General features: G+C 56.3%; 2 protein-coding genes across 12 annotated transcripts; one reads left to right on the top strand and one right to left on the bottom strand.

The window, feature by feature from the left end:
• Positions 1-3,864: 3,864 nt before the first annotated feature.
• On the top strand, positions 3,865-9,566 carry TNK1 (tyrosine kinase non receptor 1). Of its 2 annotated transcripts, XM_057713909.1 has the most exons (12): positions 3,865-4,027; positions 4,167-4,237; positions 4,367-4,558; positions 4,695-4,850; positions 4,967-5,250; positions 5,484-5,757; positions 6,960-7,054; positions 7,380-7,535; positions 7,782-7,861; positions 8,251-8,552; positions 8,636-8,731; positions 8,813-9,566. In XM_057713909.1, the coding sequence occupies exons 1-12, from the start codon at positions 3,865-3,867 to the stop codon at positions 8,924-8,926; spliced, it is 1,983 nt and encodes a 660-aa protein (XP_057569892.1). In that variant the 3' UTR covers positions 8,927-9,566. The 2 variants fall into 2 exon arrangements, with proteins under 2 accessions (XP_057569892.1, XP_057569893.1); XM_057713910.1 differs by lacking the exon at positions 5,484-5,757 and having other exon boundaries at positions 4,967-5,164.
• On the bottom strand, positions 9,556-18,981 carry PLSCR3 (phospholipid scramblase 3). 10 transcript variants are annotated; one of them, XM_057713914.1, is made up of 10 exons: positions 18,921-18,981; positions 15,483-18,215; positions 14,903-15,343; positions 13,980-14,157; positions 13,476-13,717; positions 13,338-13,380; positions 13,016-13,236; positions 12,585-12,746; positions 10,460-10,621; positions 10,250-10,370 (listed from the first exon to the last, which is right to left on the bottom strand). In XM_057713914.1, the coding sequence occupies exons 4-10, from the start codon at positions 13,984-13,986 to the stop codon at positions 10,278-10,280; spliced, it is 930 nt and encodes a 309-aa protein (XP_057569897.1). In that variant the 5' UTR covers positions 13,987-14,157; positions 14,903-15,343; positions 15,483-18,215; positions 18,921-18,981; the 3' UTR covers positions 10,250-10,277. The 10 variants fall into 10 exon arrangements, with proteins under 10 accessions (XP_057569903.1, XP_057569902.1, XP_057569897.1 ...); XM_057713916.1 differs by having other exon boundaries at positions 14,903-15,117; XM_057713917.1 differs by having other exon boundaries at positions 14,903-15,660; positions 16,967-18,215.
• Between the last annotated feature and the right edge of the window lie 1,384 nt (positions 18,982-20,365).

The raw sequence follows: 20,365 nt of genomic DNA, 5'->3' as shown, positions 1-20,365 counted from the left end.
ACGAAGACCCAACGCAGCCAATTAATTAATTAATTAATTAAAAAAAAGATTTGGAGGACAGAGTGAAAAGGCCTAGCATACTTCTAGAGTCCTCGAAGGAGAGAACACAAGGAAAGGAGGAAAAAGAATATTTGGAGAAATACTGGCTGATAAGTTTCCAAAACTGGTGAAAGATGTGAATTCATAGACAAAGGAAATACAACATACTGAGCAGAATAAATAGAAAGGAATCCATACTTAGGCTCCTTGTGAAACAGGACGGAAGTGGGCAGGGCACAACCTCTGAAAGAATGACATAGCCTGAGGACATGACATAAACTGATTCAAACCAAATGGGTCCAAGAGGGCGAACAAGTTGACTTCCACTAGACCTTGAGCCTCAGTATACGCTCACTGTAACACATCAGCAACATAAGTGACATGCCCACAGGCGCATGACAGTTCCAAGGCTGACCATAAGAATCAAAAAGTGGGTGGTGGCCCAGTTTCTGGAAATCCCTGCTCCTTCCTGAAATAGCTGGAATACTTCTCTCACTCATTAGTCTATGAAATTACCCACGCCTCTAAAAACTGACACCCCCATATCCTGGTACTCTTCTCACCTTCTGCGATGGCCCGCACTCTCTGTGGAGTGTGTTTCTCTCTAAATAAATCCACTTCTTACCTATCACTTTGCCTCTCACTGAATTCTTTCTGCGATGAGACATCAAGAACCTTAGCTTCGTTAGGTGTGAAATCTCAGAAGGCCGTGAGTTTTGGCTGGGTTCGAGTCCCAGCCTTGTGAGCTTAAGTCCCAACCTGGGTTTCGGCTGGGTTCAAGTCCTGGTATGTGGGTTCAAATCCCAATCTGAGGTGCACCGTATCACTTGTAACGTAACTACAAAACACCCATGATATCCTTTTTTTTATTAAATAAATTTATTTATGTATTTATTGGCTGTGTTGGGTCTTTGTTGCTGCACACAGGCTTTCTCTAGTTGCAGAGAGCAGGAGCTACTCTTCATTGAGGTGCATGGGCTTCTCACTGTGGGGGCTTCTCTTGTCGCAGAGCACAGGTTCTAGGTGCACGGGCTTCAGTAGTTGTGGTACATGGGCTCAGCAGTTGTGGCTCGTGGGCTCTAGAGCACAGGCTCAGTAGTTCTGGTGCATGGCCTTAGTTGCTCCGCGGCATGTGGGATCTTCCTGGAGCAGGGATGGAAGTCGTGTCCGCTGCACTGGCAGGCAGATTCTTAACCACTGCGCCACCAGGGAAGTCCCACCCATGGTATCTTAAAAGCAGGGAGAAAAGGCAGATCGCCTACAAAGGACTGAGCAGACTTCTTCATAACCAATATGCATTGCACCTATTACATGCCTACCCTGTCCCAGGTACCTTAGGAGGAAAGAAAGAGATCCAGCCCCTACCATGTGGAACTAGCCCACAGTGTATCAGAGGCGACAGATGTGGAGGGAACAAACACATCTGTCATCTGGCTTGGTTGGAGGGCAAGAGAATTGGCAAGAAAATCATAGAAGTAGAACTGTGAACTATGATCTTCCCATCAATGCTGGGCTTTCCCATGTGGTTACCAAAACGAGGTGGGCTTTTCCCTCCGAGGGACTCTGGGGACAGCAGCCGCTCTGCTCACATAGCCTTCCTTGGGATGGGAGACAGGCCAGATGGCCTAAGACTGGTGGCTTCCTGCCTGGGAGCCCTGAGGGAAAGGGAGAGAGCACACTCCTCAGAGTCTGCTAGGAGCCAGATTGTGTCCCTGCCCCACAGGCCAAGTAGCAGCACACAGGGGCCTGGGTTCAGCAGAGGTGACATGGGGGAGGGGCTTATGCCAGAATGAGGCCAAGAAGGGCCAGGGATGGGAATGCATACCCTGAGGCATGGAGTCCTGCCCCTGATCACCAAGACAGGTACCAAGCTGGGATGGGGTTGAGGAGCCACTCAGAAGCTGTCTTCACCCCTTGCACAAGACCCCCCACATGGTCCTCCCTGGGGAACTCCCAAAAGGTCTTTTCAGGGGCAGCACTTTAGACTGGGAAAAGGACATTCAGAGGTGGGAAAAGGACAGTGGCTTCAATCTTAGCCTCTGTTCAGGCTGGGGGCTGACTTCCTGCAGCACGATCAACACCTCCGCCACGGCGCCCTTCCGAAGCCCGCTGCATCAGGCCCGCTTTCTTCATCACAGCGCCAGGAAGCCCTCTTCCCTCCCAGGAAGCTGGGACTATGACCCGTTTAGCCTTATATTCCCGGAGTCTGGGAGGGATATCTCTACCAGGTGCTTATTCATTCAAGGGGTGGAGCTCTGGTTGAGAAAGTTGGAGGATTTGGTAAGAGGTGGCACGGGGGACAGGACACCGAGGAGGAGGTCTGGGGAGGGGTGCGAAGTTCTTTGGAGAAGTCTGGAAAGGGGGTGGGAAAGTGGAAAGAGGGTGGGAAGGAGGCGAGCAAAGGACAGCGGAAGGCAGGCTGCTCAGGGTCTGGCCTGGCGGGGAACCGGCCACCAGCCGTCCTCACCTAGTCCACCCGGGAACTCAGGCCAGGCTGCCAGGCCCCGCCCCCGCCCCGCCCCGCCCCCCCGGGATTTAGTCCCGGCAGCCTGGGCGACTCCCCAGCCGCCGCTTCCGCCTTCGCCAGGTAAGGGTCGGGAAGAGGCAGGGGCGCTGGAGGGCGGGCTGGCGGGGCAGTCGTCGCTTGGGGGCGCGTCCGCGTTTCCTCCTGTCCCCTGTCTCCTGCTTTCCGCTTCTCACCTGACCACTGGCCCGGATCTCCCGGCGTCCTGGGCTTTCTCCTTCCCCGCCCCTGCTCGTGCCAATCCTCGTCATCTCCGAGCGTCCATCTGGACCCAGCCTGGGGTCCTCTGCTTCCCCCGGGCTTAACTAAGTAAGGGGGAGGGAGGGGGCCCGATGTGTGTGCAGGCAGCCGGCACCCAGAGCACCTAGGGCCTTATTTAATAAAGATCCGTGAAGTTGCCTTGGAGCCAGCTTAGAGCGAGTGACTCAGGTGTGCTGGCCGGGCTCTGTACCTGGAGCTGAGTTCAGGTGGGTGTGGAAGGGACTGTGCACCTGGCAGCCTGGGTGGCTCTGAGCAGTTCCTGAGCTTAACCGCTCATCACAAATGCCCGATTTCATTTCACGTGTTGCTGCCTCGGGTGTAGAAGAGGCAATGACCCTGGGCGTCGCTGGGCAGAGGGGGCAGTCTGCCGGCATAACTCAAGTATGTGTGGACACCGCAGCTTGATGCCTTGTGTGTTTGTGTGGACCTGGGTGTCTCAGACGTGAGGGGCAGTGTATCTTGGAGGCAGTGAACTCAACATGTCTCAGGTAGGTGTGTGTGAGGGGTACACGGCAGGAAGCCTGATGTTGTATGGTAGTGTATACTGGAATGCTTCAGCTTTGAGAGGACATGTAGCTGGGTGTCTCAGGTGTCTTTTGCATCATATCTATAGGTGTGTATGTGTACCTGTGTGTCTAAGGCTGAGGTATGGTGTGGTTAGTGTATTTGGGCATCTCTGGAGTGTAGGTGGTGGGTCAGAATGTCTCAGGTGTACCTGAGTGGGTGTGTACAAGGGTGCAGAGCCAGGGAATCTGGGTGGCCTAGGGGTATGGTCCGTGTGCGTAATATCTCACAGTAAGCAGGGCCACACACTTGAAGTCTGCGCAGTGCTGAAATCTTAGGTGTGAGGAGAACATTCTTCCTGTGTGTGTGAGGGCCGGATTCCTGGCTCTCCCCGACATCCCTCCCTCTGTACCTGAGTATTTCTGAGGGGCTGAGGGTGGAGCTGGTGGCCACGTCTCTGGTGCTGAGTGTCTTGGGTGCCCACCCTGGGCCATGTGTCTGGAGGACAGGGCATCATCGGGGTTCCTCCTCCAGCCATGCTCCCCGAGGCGGGCTCCCTGTGGCTGCTGCGGCTGCTCCGGGACGTCCAGCTGGCCCAGTTTTACCGGCCCATCCATGAGGAGCTTAATGTCACTCGGCCAGAGCACTTCGACTTTGTAAGACCTGAGGACCTGGATGGCATTGGCATGGGCCGGCCTGGTGAGGGTCCCCCGCCATGAGGCCCTGCTCTCGCCTTCCCCTCCCACCACACACACCAGCCCCTTTCTTGCCCGCAAATCCCTTCCTCCTGCTCCCCGCCTCCCCCATTACCCCATTCTTCTGATTTTGGCCTCCCTAGCCCAGCGGAGACTGGCCGAAGCTCTGAAGAGGCACCGTTCGGGGCTCAAGTCTAAGAACTGGGTCTACAAGGTGTGTGTTTTGGGGTGGAGGGGGTGAGAGGCTTAAAGAGCCAGCTCAGGCCTGGGCAGGCGGTGGGCTGAGTGGCAGAGAGGGGTGTATGCAGGATTCTACACACCTGATTTCCCATCCCTGTTTCAGATCCTTGGGGGCTTTGCCCCTGGGCAGAAGGAGACCACCCCACCCTCAGACAGCCTTCCATCCCTCCCTGAGCCAGATGGGGGACTCAAGTGTCTGATCCCAGATGGGGCTGTGTGCAGAGGGGAGCTTCTGGGCTCCGGCTGCTTTGGTGTGGTGCACCGAGGGCTGTGGACACTGCCCAGCGGACAGACTGTGAGTGGCCAGGGAGCCTACTTCATTGTGGGTACCTGGGCCAGCTTTTCCCTCTGTTCTGTGTGCCTTTCTGCTCTAGCCTTGGCTTAAGTGTTCCCTATGGTTTCTGACGGTGCTCCCCATTGCCCACCCCCAGGTCCCAGTGGCTGTCAAGTCCCTCCGGGTTGGTCCTGAAGGCCCTGAGGGCACTGAGCTAGGGGACTTCCTGCGAGAGGTGTCCATCATGATGAACTTGGAGCACCCACATGTGCTGCGTCTGCACGGCCTCGTGCTGGGCCAGCCTCTACAGATGGTGAGCAGACCCAGGCGCTGACTCCTGGGACAGTCCCAGGGGTCGTGTGCGACAGGAGGGTGAGCACCAGGGTCTCGCAGGGCCGGACCACCGCTCACAGGGCTCTGCTCCTGCAGGTGATGGAGCTGGCACCCCTGGGCTCCCTGCACATGCGCCTGACCACTCCAGCCCCCACACCCCCGCTGCCCGTGGCCTTGCTCTGCCTCTTCCTGCGACAGGTGGCGGGGGCCATGGCGTACCTCGGGGCCCGCGGGCTGGTGCACCGAGACCTCGCTACGCGCAACCTGCTGCTGGCTTCACCACGCACGATCAAGGTGGCTGACTTCGGGCTGATGCGGCCGCTGTGCGGCGCCCGGGGCCGCTACATCATGGGCGGGCCCGGCCGCATCCCCTTTGCCTGGTGAGGGCCCCGGGCGGAGGGGTGGGAGCTGAAGAGCAGGAGCTGAAGGGGTGTGGAGGGGCTGGTCCTCTGAGGGAGGCGGGGACTAGAGGAGTCGTCCAGTCTGGAAGGGCCAGGAAAAGACTTCAGAGGATCGTGGGCGGGCGCACTGAGGGGGCGTGCCCAGTGGCAGGTGGGCACCCCGGGGCGTGCACCCGGCACACATCCGGCCCCCTTCAGCTCTGCTTCCGCAGGTGCGCACCAGAGAGCCTGCGCCACGGCGCCTTCTCTTCTGCCTCGGACGTGTGGATGTTTGGGGTGACGCTGTGGGAGATGTTCGCCCGGGGCGAGGAACCCTGGGCCGGGGTCCCGCCGTACCTCATCCTGCAGCGGCTGGAAAAGGACCGAGCTCGCCTGCCTAGGCCTCCCCTCTGCTCCAGAGCCCTCTACGCCCTCGCCTTGCGCTGCTGGGCCCCCCACCCTGCTGACCGGCCCACCTTTTCCTACCTAGAGGGGCTGCTCCAAGAGGTGGGAACTCCTGCCTCCCCAGAAACACTCAGTCTCTCTTCCCTCCGTTCTCTCTCCCAGGGTTCCATGCACAAGACTAATGTATGCTGATCTCCGGCCTGGGGTCTGGGACCTGGCTCTGAACAAAGCAGATCCAGTCCCTGCCTTCAGGGCGCTCAGAGCTCCAGGGTGACAGCTGGAGTCTAGCAGATGCAGGCTGAAGGGCTAGGGGCTGGGGTCTGGGGCACAGAGGAGGGAGCCCAGAGCAGTAGGAGGCAGTGGGTGTTTGACAGGCATTGGAAAGGTTCAGTGTGGGAGAGGGAAGTACGGTGACTAAGCTGACAGAAGCATCTTAGGGTGCACCAAGGAGGGACTTGTAAGACACGGTAAATAAGCAGCGCTAACACCTAGAGCTCTCGATCTGTGTAAGATACTGCACTAAGTGCTCTGCATGTATCCTTACACATGTTCACTCATTTAATCCTCACAACAACCCAGCTCGATTTGAGAGAGGGGGCAGTTAAGGCCCTGACAGTTGAAGTGATTTACCTAAAGTCACACAGGAAGTGGAGGACTGGAGATCTGAACCGTCAACATGACTTCAGAGCTGTGCCCTAAATCACCATGTAGTCGGCTATTAAAGGAGTTTAGGCCTTAACTCTGCGGGTACCTGGGGGCCATGGAAGGGTTGTGAGCAGGGGAGTTACAAGCCACCTTTACGTGTCATGTCACTCTGGCCTGGTGCGAGAACAGATGAGAAGGGTGATACCGAGGGTGGAAAGAACAGTAGGCCACAGCAGCTGTGGAGGTGTGAGGTGTGAGCTGTGAGATGAAGAGGGTGGCTGAGGGGCGAGGCAGTGGTGCTGCAGAGAAGTGGAAAATTCCCAGACGTGCTTGGGAGGCAGACTTGATGGGCCTGGGTGTGGAGTGAAAGCAGGGTACAGGGTAACTCTCCCCTTGGTCCCCCTAGGTAGAGGCAGGGCCCCCCTTTCTTGTGCCCAGACCTGTGGGCTGTGTCCAGCTTGGCATGGAATCTAGGTCTGTGTCCTCCGCTGGATTACAACTGAGGGACAGAGACAGTCCCACCCTGGGCTCAGGACAGAGGACACACCTAGTATGGGTTTGCTTGGTGGATGCACGAACAGTCTCTCCTCTGCTTCCCAGGATATTACCCTTTGGACTCAGGCCACAAGCCGGGCCACCCTTTCTTCCTGTCCCTACAGGCCTCGCCTCCTGAGGGATGTTGTGTGAGGGAAGTCACAGAGCCTGGTGCCCTGAGGATGGAGCCTGGTGACCCCATCACTGTCATCGAGGGCAGGTGAGGGCCTCGTGCCTCCCACCCATCTTCAGGGGGAGGTCTCCTTCCCTACCCTCCTGCCACTGGTCCTGGCTCAGCTTCTCTCCAGCTCCTTGAACCCCGATCCTCTGCCTCCTCTCCCCACTAGGCCCTGAGAGCTCCACCACAGTCCTGGCTGGAGCCACCGCTGGCCCATAGAGCCCTTTTGTTTTAGAGAGAAAAAAGCTTCCCTTCCTCTGGGCAGATGCAGCTCCATCGCGCACAGCTTGTGAACTGAATGTGGGCCAGAGCCCAGCCCCCACTCTCCCCTCGCTCCCATCCCCTTCACCAGCGCCTCTTCCCACAGCCCCGACTCCACCACTTGGAAGGGCCAGAATGGTCGCACATTCAAAGTGGGCAACTTCCCAGCCTCGGCAGTGATGCTGGTAGACTCACCAGCCACCCGTCCAGCCCTCAGAGGTTCCCCTGCCCGGGGAGAGCGACACCAGGGAAACAGAGATGGGTGAGGACCTGAAAGAGTGGGAGGCAGAGCTGGGCTGGGGGAACCAACCAAGGCCAGCAACTTTTCTGGAAGGGGAGGCTGGGGAGGCGGGCGGGCGGAGGAAAGCTGGAGGGGAGGCTTCCCGCTGGAGCTTCCACTCTGGGTCTTGGCCTGTCTGGAAGCCCCAGAGATTCTTCGGGACGGGGCACTGCTATAGGGGTTGGAGGTGGGGGTGTGTGGAGAATGAGCTGGAACACTCTCCGACAGGGACAGAGTGAAGGCGAAGGTTCGGGACCCCCCTCCAGCTCGGGGCCAGAGAAGGAATGTGGACCTGCAGAGGACGAAAGGTGGGCATGGTGGTGGGGACATGGCCTCCAGGGTCTCCAAGGAGGTCAAGAATAAGCTTCCAAAAAAAAAAAAAAAAAAAGGAAAAGAAGCAGCTTCCAGCAATGCTCCCTGCTCTGAAGCCATGCCTTTGCATATATGATTCCCGCAGCTGTGATTTCCTGCCCCCCATTCTGCCTGCTGACATCCCAGCTGTACTTTAGACAGCATCTCCCCACCGCAGCCCCTGGCAGTTCTTGGGCCCTCAGCTGCCTCGTCCTGGGCGTCCATCGTGCACACCTGGTTCTTGTCCCCCCAACACAAGGACCACCCTGAGCACAGCACAGATAGCCAGAGAATGGGAAGAAGGCAGCTGGACTTCCTCTCAAGTTGTTTTTTCTCCAATGTGCAGGCATTTCCAAGAGTCTAGAGTCGGTTCTGTCTCTGCGACCCCGCCCCACAGGAGGTGGGTCAAGCCCCCCCGAACTTCGACATGCCAGAACTGTGCCCCAGGGACCCCCAGGCCTGCCCCCCCGCCCCCCCGTAGCCGCCAGCTCTTCTTCCCAGCCCAGCCAGCCTCCCAGGGAGCGGCCTCCCTGGCCCAAAAGAGAACCTCCACACAGTCACCCCGGGGGAGCGCCTGGAGCCAGCAAAGCCACCGTCCCCTCTGGAGGACCCTTGCCTGACCCCGAGTTGCAGAGGAGGATTATGGAGGTGAGGTCTCCCTGAAGTGTCCTGGTGTCCAGAAGGGGCTACAGGCTGGGGAAGGGGCCTGACTGAGGCTTCGTCCCCGGCAGGTGGAGATGAGCGTGCACGGAGTCACTCACAAGGAGTGCCAGGAGGCTCTAAGGGCCACCGGGGGAGATGTGGTTTCTGCCATCCGGAACCTCAAGGTACCGTCAGACCCCTCCCTCAGGTTCCCGCCCCTCCTGCCTGGCCCTCTGGCCCCCAGCTGCCCTTCCTCCTGCCCACAGGTGGACCAGCTCTTCTACCTCAGCAGCTGGTCCAAAGCGGACTGCCGGCGCATCCTGGAGCGTTACCAGTGGGACCTCTCAGCCGCCAGTCGCTACGTCCTGGCCCGGCCCTGAGCTCTGCTCCTTTGGGCACGGACACCAGATGGACCAAGGGCCTGGCCACGTGGGACCAAGCAGAACCGGAACAAGGTCCTGACAGGGTGTTTGCCCACCTGGGGAGAGCCTGCCGTAGCAGGAACGGGAGGAGCCCAGGATCGGGCACTGGTGTCTCCTCACCCTGCCCCTTGGCTCTGAGGGCGCAAGCTTGCTTGCCCATAGGAGGATCTCATCCACCCGGCCCACCACATTCCCTACAAGAGGAGGACTTGGAGGAACAGAGCTGCGACACATCACACCCGTAGGAAGCTTCTGTCACTACAGAAAATGAGCAAGAGGCCATCTGGGCCACGGGAAAGCCACCCTGAACTGCCATCAGCTGCCACACTGGGCTCTGTGGGAGCAGCCTTCTTGGATGACGGGCACAGCCATCCTGACTTGGGACAAATGGACCAAACTGCCTTGGTTTGGTCTGGGGCCACCATGGGTGATGACATGGCTCTCTTAGACTCGAGGACACTTGATCCTGGCGGCATGGCTTATGAGGTGGGCCAGCCCCCGCCCACCCCAGCTGTCATATTTCCCTTTGTTTCCTCCCACACCCAACTCTTCCTCCTACCCTCTCCCATTACATACATCTTCCAATATCCAAAAAGTTACAAAGTTTATATGAAGATAACATACAAAGATGCAGCTTCCTTCCTAGGGCAAGGGTGGAAGGGGTGGTTAAGGCACAGGAAGTTGCAGCAAGCACCAGCTGAGGGACAGGAAGTTGGCACTGGGGCCCCGGTCCAATAGCTATTGGTGGGGAGGTAGGGATCCTCTCAGAGTGCCATCCTTTGAGGCTGAACTCATTGGCCAAGCTGATGCGGGGAAAGGGTGGCCGGGTCTGCCATCTTTGGTGCTTCTTAACCTTCCCCACCCCAGCCCTGTCGTAAAACCTCAGAGCCCTGCATTCTAAGGCCTCGTGTGGAGCAGAGGCCCTGGAAGGGGTTGGGAGGAAGTGGGCAGGGAAAGTCTGAAAGCCGACGCGCCTGCGTGCTGAGGGACTGCTGGAGACGGTGCTGGGGAGCAGCAGGGAAGGGCTCTCATGCACACCCTTCTGTAGGGGCCACAGGTGAAGTGGGCCAGCGGAGCAGAGGAGGGATGGGGCACCAAGCCCCCAGCCTCCCAGGCATCCCTGTTTCTCCCCTCGAGTGTACGTGGAGGAAAGGGGCTGCCTCTGAGGAGGAGCAGGGCAGGTGACCATCTTGAATTCTGGTTGAGTTGATGGTCTCCTCACTCTGAGGTGGCCTCTAACTGGTGACGGCGGAGGGCCCAGCACCTCCTCGCTTCTCGAAGAACATGTAGTCCTGAGGGGAGGGCTCGGTCAGCAGGAGACCTGGCTGGGCCAGCCTGGCTCAGCGGTCACAAACCAGCTCTGGAACCGCACACCCCCATAGAGTCTGTCCCTGACCCTCTCCTAGCGGGAGGCCAAGAAGTGCTCAGAGCCTCAGAGTGACTCCGAAGGGGGTGGGGGGGATGGGGAAGGGGCGGGGGCAGCCGACTCACCATGAGGAACGTGGCTCCCAGCAGCACAGCCTTCACCCTCACATCCAGGTCCAGCGGGAACTGCAGGCCGAAGTCATCGGCGTCGGTGAGGGCTTCCCGGAGCAGGCCCCCCCACTGCTTGCTGATGCGGCCCACGCTGCGGGATTCATCTGGAGTCTTCACCTGGCGGCGGGGAGGGAGGGAGGACCCACGTGGGGAGCATGTGCCTGATCTCATCTGCCTCCAGTCTCACTCCCACTGTCACTGTGTATGAGCTGTGTGGGCTCTGCGCCTAGTGAATCCTCCCAAAGCCTTGGGTTTCCGTGTGACATCTGGGGAAACTGAGGCACCTGAGGTCACACTGCGAGTGCACAGCAAAAATCAGGATGCAGACTCGGATCTGTTGCTCTTGAAAGGCCACATGTGACTACTAAACATCAGTGTTGGGAGAAACAGCAGCACAATCCAGTCTAATCTCCTTAGTGGATGGCTGGTGGCTGGGTTTGTTTTGGTTACCAAAGTCCCTGCCACCCACGGTTGGTGCAGTTTGTGCCCTGCACAGAGTAGTCTGGCCAAGTGGACAAGGGAGGCTGATAAATGCCTGGCTGCACTCTACTAGCTGACCAGACTGCTAGAAGGCCCGAAGGGGTGCCTGTCCTCTCATCTGCAAGGTAGGGAGGGCCCTGTCTAGCACGGCATGCAAGCCCCATCCAGGGTGGATCCAAGCCCCATCCAGGGTGGATCCAAGCCCATCTAGTGGGGGGAGGGGCAGCAGAAAGTGGCCTCCGAGGACCAGGATTTCCACTGGCCTCTCTGGGCCCAGCAGCAACAGGCCCTGCCAATGTGGAAGGTAATTCACCGTGACTCCCTGGACTTTCTCCTATGCTCACTCTCCAGAGGCTAGAACTAGAGCGATGTCCTTCCTATTCTCTTCCCCCACAGTCCTACAGCCCTGGGGCAGGCACTTCCTGCAGACCAGTCCCAGGGTGGGCAGGGCCTCTCCCAGCCAGCCATGCGGTCCCAAGAGTGCAGCCCCAAATGTGGACCATTCATAATTATGTAAAAGGGAGACTGGCCCAGTGAGAACCCCACAGTCTACCTATTCCCATCCAGAGGTCACCCAGTTACCTCTTTCCCCACCAGTCCCCATCACAGAAGCTTCCCCCAAGGTGACTCAGGTTTTCAAAGTAACCTTAGGGGGACTTCCCTGGTGGTGCAGTGGTTAAGAATCTGCCTGCCAATGCAGGGGACACTGGTTCGATCCCTGGTTGGGGAAGATCCCACATGCCTCGGAGCAACTGAGCCTGTGCGCCACAACTACTGAAGCCGCATGCCTAGAGCCCGTACTCCGCGACAAGAGAAGCCACTGCAATGAGAAGCCCATACATCGCAATGAAGAGTAGCGCCCGCTCTTCGCAACTAGAGAAAGCCGGCACACAGCAACAAAGACCCAACACAGCCAATTAAAACAAACAAAAAAGTAACCTTAGGTAGGGCACCTCATCAGAAGCCTTGGAAAGGCTACTGGGTTATACCTGTTGTTTCTCCCTTATCTACACAGGTAATTATCCCTTGATGTACTCAAGTGCCTCTGTCTTCTAGAAACTAAGGTGTTTCCCAGGTCTTACTCTGAATTGGTCACCACTTGGGTTCTCCAGGGTCCAGGCTGGTGACTGGAATGCATGGTAAGAAGGATATCGCCTGGATTCCAGGCTGGGGCTGGGTGGTGGACATCTGGGCTTCTAGGTTGGCAGGGCAAGCCACAGGACGTTAACAGCTTAAATCAGTGCTTGCTCCAGGGCCTGCACTCACCAACTCACACACAGCAGCCACGTGGGCCCAGCCCATAGTACACTCAATACTCATCCTTCACCCTAAATCCAGCCTGGCCTTAAGAATTTTTTTTTTTCTCCCTCAACACAGGGCTACAGATCAACAAGCAGCATTGGCCCTTAAGATGAAACCCTCTTTGCCATACTTTTATAAGACCATGGGCCATCCTATTTCTGAAAAGAGGAAAACTGGCAATGTGGCAGGCATCACAGTGGATTTGGACTGATGAGCTCCTGACTGTCCTGTTGGCCATCCTGCCTCATGGGTCACCTTGGTTTATGAAGGTCCCAGAATCGCCCCGTATTCCTGATACCTCAAAGTTGGTATCTGTGCCACAGCCACAGGTCCAGCAGGGCCCCACCACTCGCAGGACGGTCTGGCGGTCAGCGTCCTGGATGGAGAACTTGGGGATGAAGGGATGCCAGGTCTGTAGAACGTGGCCAATGGTGGTGCCAGGTGGAGCCTGTACTTCCATCTGGAGCGCGAGGCAGACAGGATCACTGCCCAGCCGGGGCACCGTGGCCCAAACTCTCACTGCTCTACTCTAACCACCTGTCTCCCCTCACAAGACCTCCCATCCCCTTCGCTAGACCACCCGTCATCCCTCTCACTAGACCTCCCATCCCACCTGCTGGCCAGCTCCCACCAGAGGCAGTCTCATCCCATGCTTCATCATGGCCCTGCCCCCATCACCGGCCTGTCCCCTACTCAAGTTTCTCCCTGGCCCCAGCCTTCCCTGCCCACCTCCTGGAGGCCACACGGAAAGCAGCTGCAGCCACAGCGGAGAGGGCGGAGCAGGCGCAGCACCTCTCTGTCCCCGGGGTCTACCAGGCGGACACGCAGGGGCCGGCGGGCACCGCAGCATAGACGGGCACAGCAGTTGCTCTCCTCTGCCGCCTGACCCAGGGGCTGTCCCGCGCCCGAGCGCAGTTCGTAGCGGTTACAGGTCTCCCAGCCCAGGAGTGCTGCCAAGGGGTGACACACTGAGGCTCGGACACCAGCGCCTGCCCAAGAGCCCACTACCTGCCCCCGTCACGAGGCCCAACCTACTCCTCCTTCCACTCACTTTCCACCCGCTCAGCCTTCTGGTGAATCAAGATCTGATCAATCTGGAAAGAGAGTAGGGACCAAGCAGACATCAGCTGGCCGGCCTACTGGCCTGGGTCCCCGCCCTGTCATTCCTCCCTCCCTCCCTCCCACTCACCTGCACCAGGAATTCGAGGCCAAAAGGCACCCCAGGCAGTGGCAAGAAGGGGGCAGCTGGTCCCGGGGCCCCAGGGCCGGGTGAGGGGAAGAGAGCAAAGCCGGGCGCAGGGGCAGGCACGTGGGCAGGCACTGGTGCCTGCGCCGGCCCGGGCCCAGGATGCAGTGCAGGCTCCGGGTACCCAGCAGTCACAGGGTAGGGAGGTGGGGGCGAAGGGGCATAGCCTTTGGGGGGCAAGTAGCCTGTGAGGGGACAGGGGTAGATTAGAAGAGGGCCCCGACCTCACCCCTTTACCCCTCGGCCCACGGGCCGCGAGGCTGCGGGGAAAATGTGGTGGGAAGAGAAGAGAAAGATGGGGCGGGGGAGCAGGGCGGCGGCTTCTCTGGAGAAAGGGAGGGGCCCCACACAGCCAGTCCGAGCACATTCCCGGAGGATGCGTCCGACACCGGGCTCCCAAATCCGTGGGGGGGCTAACGGAGACCCTCTGCCTTTGCGCCCGCTTACCTGCCATGGGAGAGGGGCGAGGGTTCGCGGGATGTCGGTGTCCCGGAGGCTTAGTTCTAGAAGTGGAGGCAAGCTCGGAGACAGCCAGACAGACACAAAGACAGACACAAAGACGGACAGGCAAACGCGGAGAGGCAGCTGCGCCCAGCGCCGGCCCCGGGTCTCTAGGGCGGCGCGTCTGACTCGGGGAGAAACCGAAAGTGTCAGCGCGCAAGGCGGGGACCCTGGGACCCTGGATTCCCTCAGGGGCCCCAGAACCGCCCCCTCCCTTTGTTCTCCCATTCTCCGCGGAGGCGGCTGTTGGCAGACGGCAGGACAGACGGACCCGCGGCCAGACCGACGGCCCACCTCGAGGGAGGTCTCCTGACCCCTCTGTTGCCCCTGCTCACCTGAAGCCCCTAGAATAGCCCCGGTGCCCAGCTCTCGGCTGTTCACGGGAGCTAGTGGAGGCGGGCCCAGGAGCTGACTCCGCCCCCAGCCCGTCCAGGCCCCGCCCCTCCCGGCCTGAGCGGCGCGTCTGCGCAGAAAGAAGGCCGGCTTTCCTGCGGGGCCGCGGACCCCAGGCCACCGGCTACACGGCTTGGTGAGCGGCCCCTCCCTTTTCGCTCGGATGCAGAAGCCCGGAGAGGAAGCTCGCCTGGGAGGGCAGCCGGGTGAGCCCTAGCCCTGCGACTCCCACCAGGTCCGCGGGAGGAGAGTGATCAGTGCCCCTTGATGGGAACGAGGGCCGCTTGCGCGGCGCTGGACCCCAGGCTCCTCCTCCCGAGGGCGGTTCGGGCCTCGCTGACGCAGCGGAACACCCTGCACACGCGCCCATTGGCTTCTAGGACTGGCTCCTGCCGCCCCTTCTGCCTCCCTGGGGCTACCTTGCCAGTCTCCTGTCCCTGGCGCAGCAGTGACCCACACAGACACCCTGCAATTACCGTACTTCCTTCAGGCGCCCCCAGCCACGCGGGGGACAAGCCGCCAGACAGTGTCAGTAACGAGGGCGCGTGAGGTGAGGCTCAGCGGGGCCAGAGGAGGCGGCGCGGTCCGCAGGGAAGTCTTCTCCCAACAAGAGTGGCTTCCTTAGCTTTGTTTCAGTCCTGAGCCCAGGCCCGCAGGTCTGAGGAAGTCCTGTGCCTTGGGGGCCTATAGGCTGAGCGGCAAGAGATGAATTTAGAGACAGTCCGGCCCATGTGCACAGAGGGCCTTGTGGGAGCTGCGCTTTGGCCCCCAAGGCAGCAGGGAGCCCACTGAAAGATTTTCAGACGGAGGGAGAAGGTCGAATGTTTTAGGAAAACCATGTAAACTGCATGGTGGAGACCAACGGAGGCACCCAGGCTGGGTTGGTGGTAGTCTGGGGGGAGAGGATGGCTGTCACACTGCAGACAAACAGAAGTAGCAGATTTTGGAGATATTTAGACAATAATATAGAACTTGTTTGGGAGGTGAGATGTGGAGGTAAGGAATCCAGGGTGACCTCAGGTGCCCATCTGGTAACCAGGCAAATGGAGGTCTCACCCATCCAGATGAACATGGGGAGAAGTAGGTTTGGCGGTTCCTTTGTTCCTATGTCCATGTTCCTCTAGGGTGGTCCTACAGCTTCAGTCATCATCTGCTTCAAACCCAAATGCTGGACCTCTCCCCTGGTGTCCCTTAGTGCCTCAGATTCTACCTGGCCCAAACCATGTGCCAGCCTCTACCAAAACATACAGACATACAGAAGTTCAGTTATCCAACAGAGATTCAATGAGCACCTGCTATATGTCAGATAGGTAATAGAAGTATTTAGCAGTTTTTTAAAAATTAACAAAATTTCCCAGTCTCCTGGGTTTACATTTTAGTGGGGAAGAGACAGACAATGTAGGTAAAATATTTCGGAAGTCAGAGGTGACAAGTGCTATAAAGAAAAATAGAGCAGAATAAGAAGGATGGCGAATGGTGGGCAGGAGTTGCAATTTTAAAGAGGACGGACTAGAAGGTGATGGCTGAGCAAAGACCTAAAGGAGGTTGAGGATTAAGCCATGCAGACATCTAGGTGAAGAGTTTTTCAGGCAGAGGGAACGAGGGCAAAGGCCCTGAGGTAGAAGTGTGCCTTGTTTGTTCAGTGAATCAAAAGGCCAGTGTGGCTGGAATGGAATGAACGAGAGGGAGGAAAGAGAGGTCACAGGAGGCCAGATCACATCGGCCCTGTAGACCACTGGCATCTACTCTGAGTGAAATGGAGAGTGTTGGAAGGTTTGGCTAGAGAAGAGATGAGATTTACATACTGAAACAGTGGTCCTCAACCCTGGCCGCAAGTTCGAATCATCTAGAGTGCTTTAAAAATACCTCTGGCTGGGTCCTGATTCATATCAATTATGTTAGAATATCTGGGGTGAGGTGCAGACACAGGAACTTTTTGAGACGTCCCCAGCAGATTTTAAATCGTAGCTGAGGCTGAGGATGACTGTATTGGAAGAATTTCTCTCTCTCTCCCTCTCTCAGGCTGCTTTGTCCAGAGTAGGCTGTAGGTAGGCAAGGGCAGAGGGAAGTTCTTGCAAAAAGCTAGATGAGATTTGAAGGTAGTGTGAACCAGCTGCCAGAGTGGTAGCAATGGAGGTGGTGAGAAAAGGTCAGTTTACAGTTATGTATTTGAGCCAACAGGACTTGATGATGGCTTGGATATAGGATGTGAGGAAAAGGGAAGTCAAAGGTGACTCAGGCTTGGCCCAGGAGACCCTGCACTCTTACTGCTTGGTCATTTCCTGCCGGCTCACTCCATCCTGAGCTCCACCTCTCCAGTTTTCCTCTTGACTTGTTACCAGTAAAATCTTGTCTCTTCTGGTGAACTATGCATGCTGAAAGCTCAGCAAATGAACCAAAGTCTTACCAGTCCCCAAAGGCAAAACAAGCCCACCTCCATATCAACCTGTAACACTGAACATTGTATCAAACTATTTTTTAAAGGGTCTGTCTTCACTGCTGAGATCTGAGTGACTTGATATGTACAAGAAGGAAAAAACTTAGCTGTGGGAATTGGAGAGAAGAGAGTTTGAATCACAGCTTCCCCAGGTCCGGGCTGTATGATATAGAACAAGTTGCTTTGCCTCTCTTAGCTTCACTTTCCACTGACTTGCAGGACTGTTGAGATGACTGGACACAATGTGCAGTGATAATAGAGACCAGTTACCACGTGGGCCTTATTTATCTTGGTTCCCCAAGAGTCCAACCCACTGGGAAGATCAATGCAAAGGTATTAGGGATACACTACCTGGATGGTGGCTGTGCCAAATGTCGGGGCCTCCTCCACCTGGAGGGTCCCTGCGCTCCAGATGCTGCCTGAGATGAAGGGTGGATGGAAATGCAGCGAGGGCACTGGACTGGGAGCTAGGAGACTGGGCATCCAGTGTTGGTTCTGCCACTGGCACTCTGGGCGGCTCTGGAGCTCCCCTCTGAGGCCTTATTTTACTCCTGTTTATTCTGTTTTTTTGACCACACCATGAGGCTTGTGGGATCTTAGTTCCTCAACCAGGGTTAGAACCCCGGGCTTACAGCAGTGAACAGGCACAGAGCCCTAACCACTGGACTGCCAGAGAATTCCCCTCATCTTTAAAATAAAGAGAAGTTGTGATCCTCTACTGTGATCCTCTGCTAATACACCTCAAATTATGCCTCCTCCCTGGATATAAATGCTTCAGTGGCTCCCCATTGCCCTCAGAAGAGTCCAACCTCTCAGCACAAGGCACTCCACCATTTGGCCCCATCTGCCTTCATTTTTCACTACTGACCCTCTTGTGATCTTCAAGCTAGCCACCAGGAATTCTTTCTGGTCTCGAAGGCACTGGGCTGTCTCTTGCCTCGGTCTGGAACACGCCCCTCTCCCTCCTCATCACCTAACTCCTACAGGTCTCCACTGAACACTGTGCTCACTGCAGCTGCTACAGGGGTCTGGAGTTTATCAGGGACTAGGGTGGGAGATAAATCCTAGATTTAAAAGTGTGCAGACTGTAATTAAAGCTCTGGGGCCAAATGAAATTACCTAGAAATCATCTCAGCTAAATGGTCTGCACATTTTTGAACGCACACCTTCAGAAAAATTAATTATGCACCCCCAGTATACTATACAGATAACCACATGTTTATAAAATATACACAAAAATATAAATTTTAGGGACTTCCCTGGCAGTTCAGTGGTTAAGACTTCGCCTTCCAACGCAGGGGGTGCAGGTTCGTTTCCCTGGTCAGGGAGCTAAGATCCCAGAGGCCTTGCGGCTAAAAGACCAATATTGTAACACATTCAATAAAGACTTTTAAAATGGTCCATATCAAAAGAAAAAAGAAAAGAAAAATTTAAAAGGTGAAATTAAAACATGCATACATATGAGTTCTGTTTTTTTTAAATTAAAATTTGGAAGCCATCGACTTAAACTGGGTAGACTAGAAGCAGGCAAAGCTACCACAGACATAGGGAATACCAGGAGAGTGGTGTCAGAGAAGGAACAGGAGGTTTTTGAGGACGGTGTGGCCAATCTGTGTCAAACGCTGCAGAAGCTAAAGAAGGTGAGATTGAAAATCATCCCCTAGGTCTGGTAACCAAGAGGTCACAGTGATTCGTGGGATCCTTCCAAGGGTATTTATGGGGAAGAGATGGGATAGAAGACTGACCAGAGTGGGTTGCAGAGTAAACTTGAGGCCAAATCTCTCTCCCTAGCACACACACAGCTCCCTGAGCTCCCCAACTACCTGCTTGGTACCTCCACTTGGATGCCTCCCAGGCATTTCAGAAGCAACTTGTCCAAAACTGACCTCCTGATCTGCCTGCCTCTAATCTGCACCTCCCTTCAGTGTTTCTCAGCTGAGTGACAGCACCTCCATCCAACCCGGTGCGTAAACCAGAAATTTCCCTCTCGTTTATCTGAATTGAACATTTTAATCACCTCCTCCACCCTCGGCCAAGCCACCATCACCATCTCACACCTGAACCTCTTCAGTGGCCTCCTGGCTGGTCTCCCGGTTGCCATCCCTGCTGTCCTGATTGGTTCTCCAGATCTTTGAAATATATGAATTAGATCCTAGCACTCTTCTCACTTTAAACCTTTCGATGACTTACTGTTGTGCTGCAAACAAATTCTGAGTGCCTCACCACTGCCTGCAAGGCCTGCACTGGCCATTGGGGACCCCCTAATCACTACACGTCACCCACACTGCTTTTGCTCTTTCTCCACCCCACCCAGTTCTCTCCTGCCTCAAGGATTTCAAATGGTTTCATTTCAGCCTGTTTGCCAGGTATTCTTTCTGCCAAAAACACATTTCCCCTCTACTCTGCACATGGTTAGTTCCAGTTTCAGCGGGACCTCCTCTGCAAGGCCTTCCCATCTAAAGGAGCACACCCTCCACTGCCCCATTGTTCCAGCCCCCCGTTCTTTTCCTTCAAGCACATAGCACACCTTCCAGTGATACATGTGTGTTTAGTTGTTTAAGGTCTGTTTCCAGTACTAGATGGAAAACCCCACGAGGGAAAGAGGGTGTCTTGTTCACAGTTCAATATCCTTGTAACATGTGTCTGTCTGACACATGACCAACACTTGACAACCACTGGTTTAATAAAAATTGTCCCCTGAATGCCATCCAGGTCTCTGCTGTGGGTGCTACTCCAGCCTACCTTGCTGCCTACTCTCACTCCTCTTCTGCCTGACTCAGAAACAGCCCACGGTGAGAACTCAGGTGGCCCCATACCCCTCCCCTCCCACCTCTGTCTCTGTTCACTCTTTGTTTCAGCCACACGACAGAGCTCTTTTAAGAATCATCTCAAGCACTGTGAAGCATTTTCTGACCCCCAACACGTGATGTTCTGTCCCTGCTTTGAACCACAAAGTATTTTGTAACTAATGACACTCCTCCTGCCCCGCCTTTTCTTAACCCTGACTTCTAGAGTAAGTGGTGCTCAAAAAACCCACTACCCTACAGAAATCTAGCATTTTTGTTTGTTTGTTTTTTGTTTTTTGGCTGCATTGGGTCTTCGTTGCTGCACGCTGGCTTTCTCTAGTTGCGGCACGCAGGCTTATTGCAGTGGCTTCTCTTGTTGCGGAGCACGGGCTCTAGGTGCATGGCTTCAGTATTTGCAGCACGTAGGCTCAATAGTTGTGGCTTGCAGGCCCTAGAGTGCGTGGGCTTCAGTAGTTGTGGCGTGTGGGCTCTAGGGTGCAGGCTCAGTAGCTGTGTCGCACAGGATTAGTTCCACCGCATGTGGAATCTTCCTGGACCAGGGATTGAACCTATGTCCCCTGCACTGGCAGGCAGATTTGCAACCACTGTGCCACAAGGGGAGTCCCCAGAAATCTCGTATTAATGCTAGTGAGCATCAGAAGCACAAGATGAGCTTATTAGAATACAGATTCCCAGGCCCTAAAGAGGGCTTTGGT

Source organism: Hippopotamus amphibius, chromosome 17 (genome assembly GCF_030028045.1).
Source record: "Hippopotamus amphibius kiboko isolate mHipAmp2 chromosome 17, mHipAmp2.hap2, whole genome shotgun sequence".
In the NCBI taxonomy this organism is placed as follows: domain Eukaryota; kingdom Metazoa; phylum Chordata; class Mammalia; order Artiodactyla; family Hippopotamidae; genus Hippopotamus; species Hippopotamus amphibius.
The sequence above is the reverse complement of the archived record's forward strand: the minus strand, read 5'-3'. Positions and strand labels throughout refer to the sequence as shown.

Coding starts and splice junctions, on each gene's coding strand:
- TNK1 (XM_057713909.1), top strand. CDS start 3,865: ATGCTCCCCGAGGCGGGCTCCCTGTGGCTGCTGCGGCTGCTCCGGGAC. Junction 5,251..5,483: donor GGCCGCATCCCCTTTGCCTG/GTGAGGGCCCCG, acceptor CTGCTTCCGCAG/GTGCGCACCAGAGAGCCTGC. Junction 8,553..8,635: donor TGCAGAGGAGGATTATGGAG/GTGAGGTCTCCC, acceptor CGTCCCCGGCAG/GTGGAGATGAGCGTGCACGG.
- PLSCR3 (XM_057713912.1), bottom strand. CDS start 14,261: ATGGGAGAACAAAGGGAGGGGGCGGTTCTGGGGCCCCTGAGGGAATCC. Junction 13,381..13,979: donor TCGCCCCTCTCCCATGGCAG/GTAAGCGGGCGC, acceptor CTCTCTTTCCAG/ATTGATCAGATCTTGATTCA. Junction 13,237..13,337: donor GAAGGCTGAGCGGGTGGAAA/GTGAGTGGAAGG, acceptor ACCCCTTGGCAG/CACTCCTGGGCTGGGAGACC.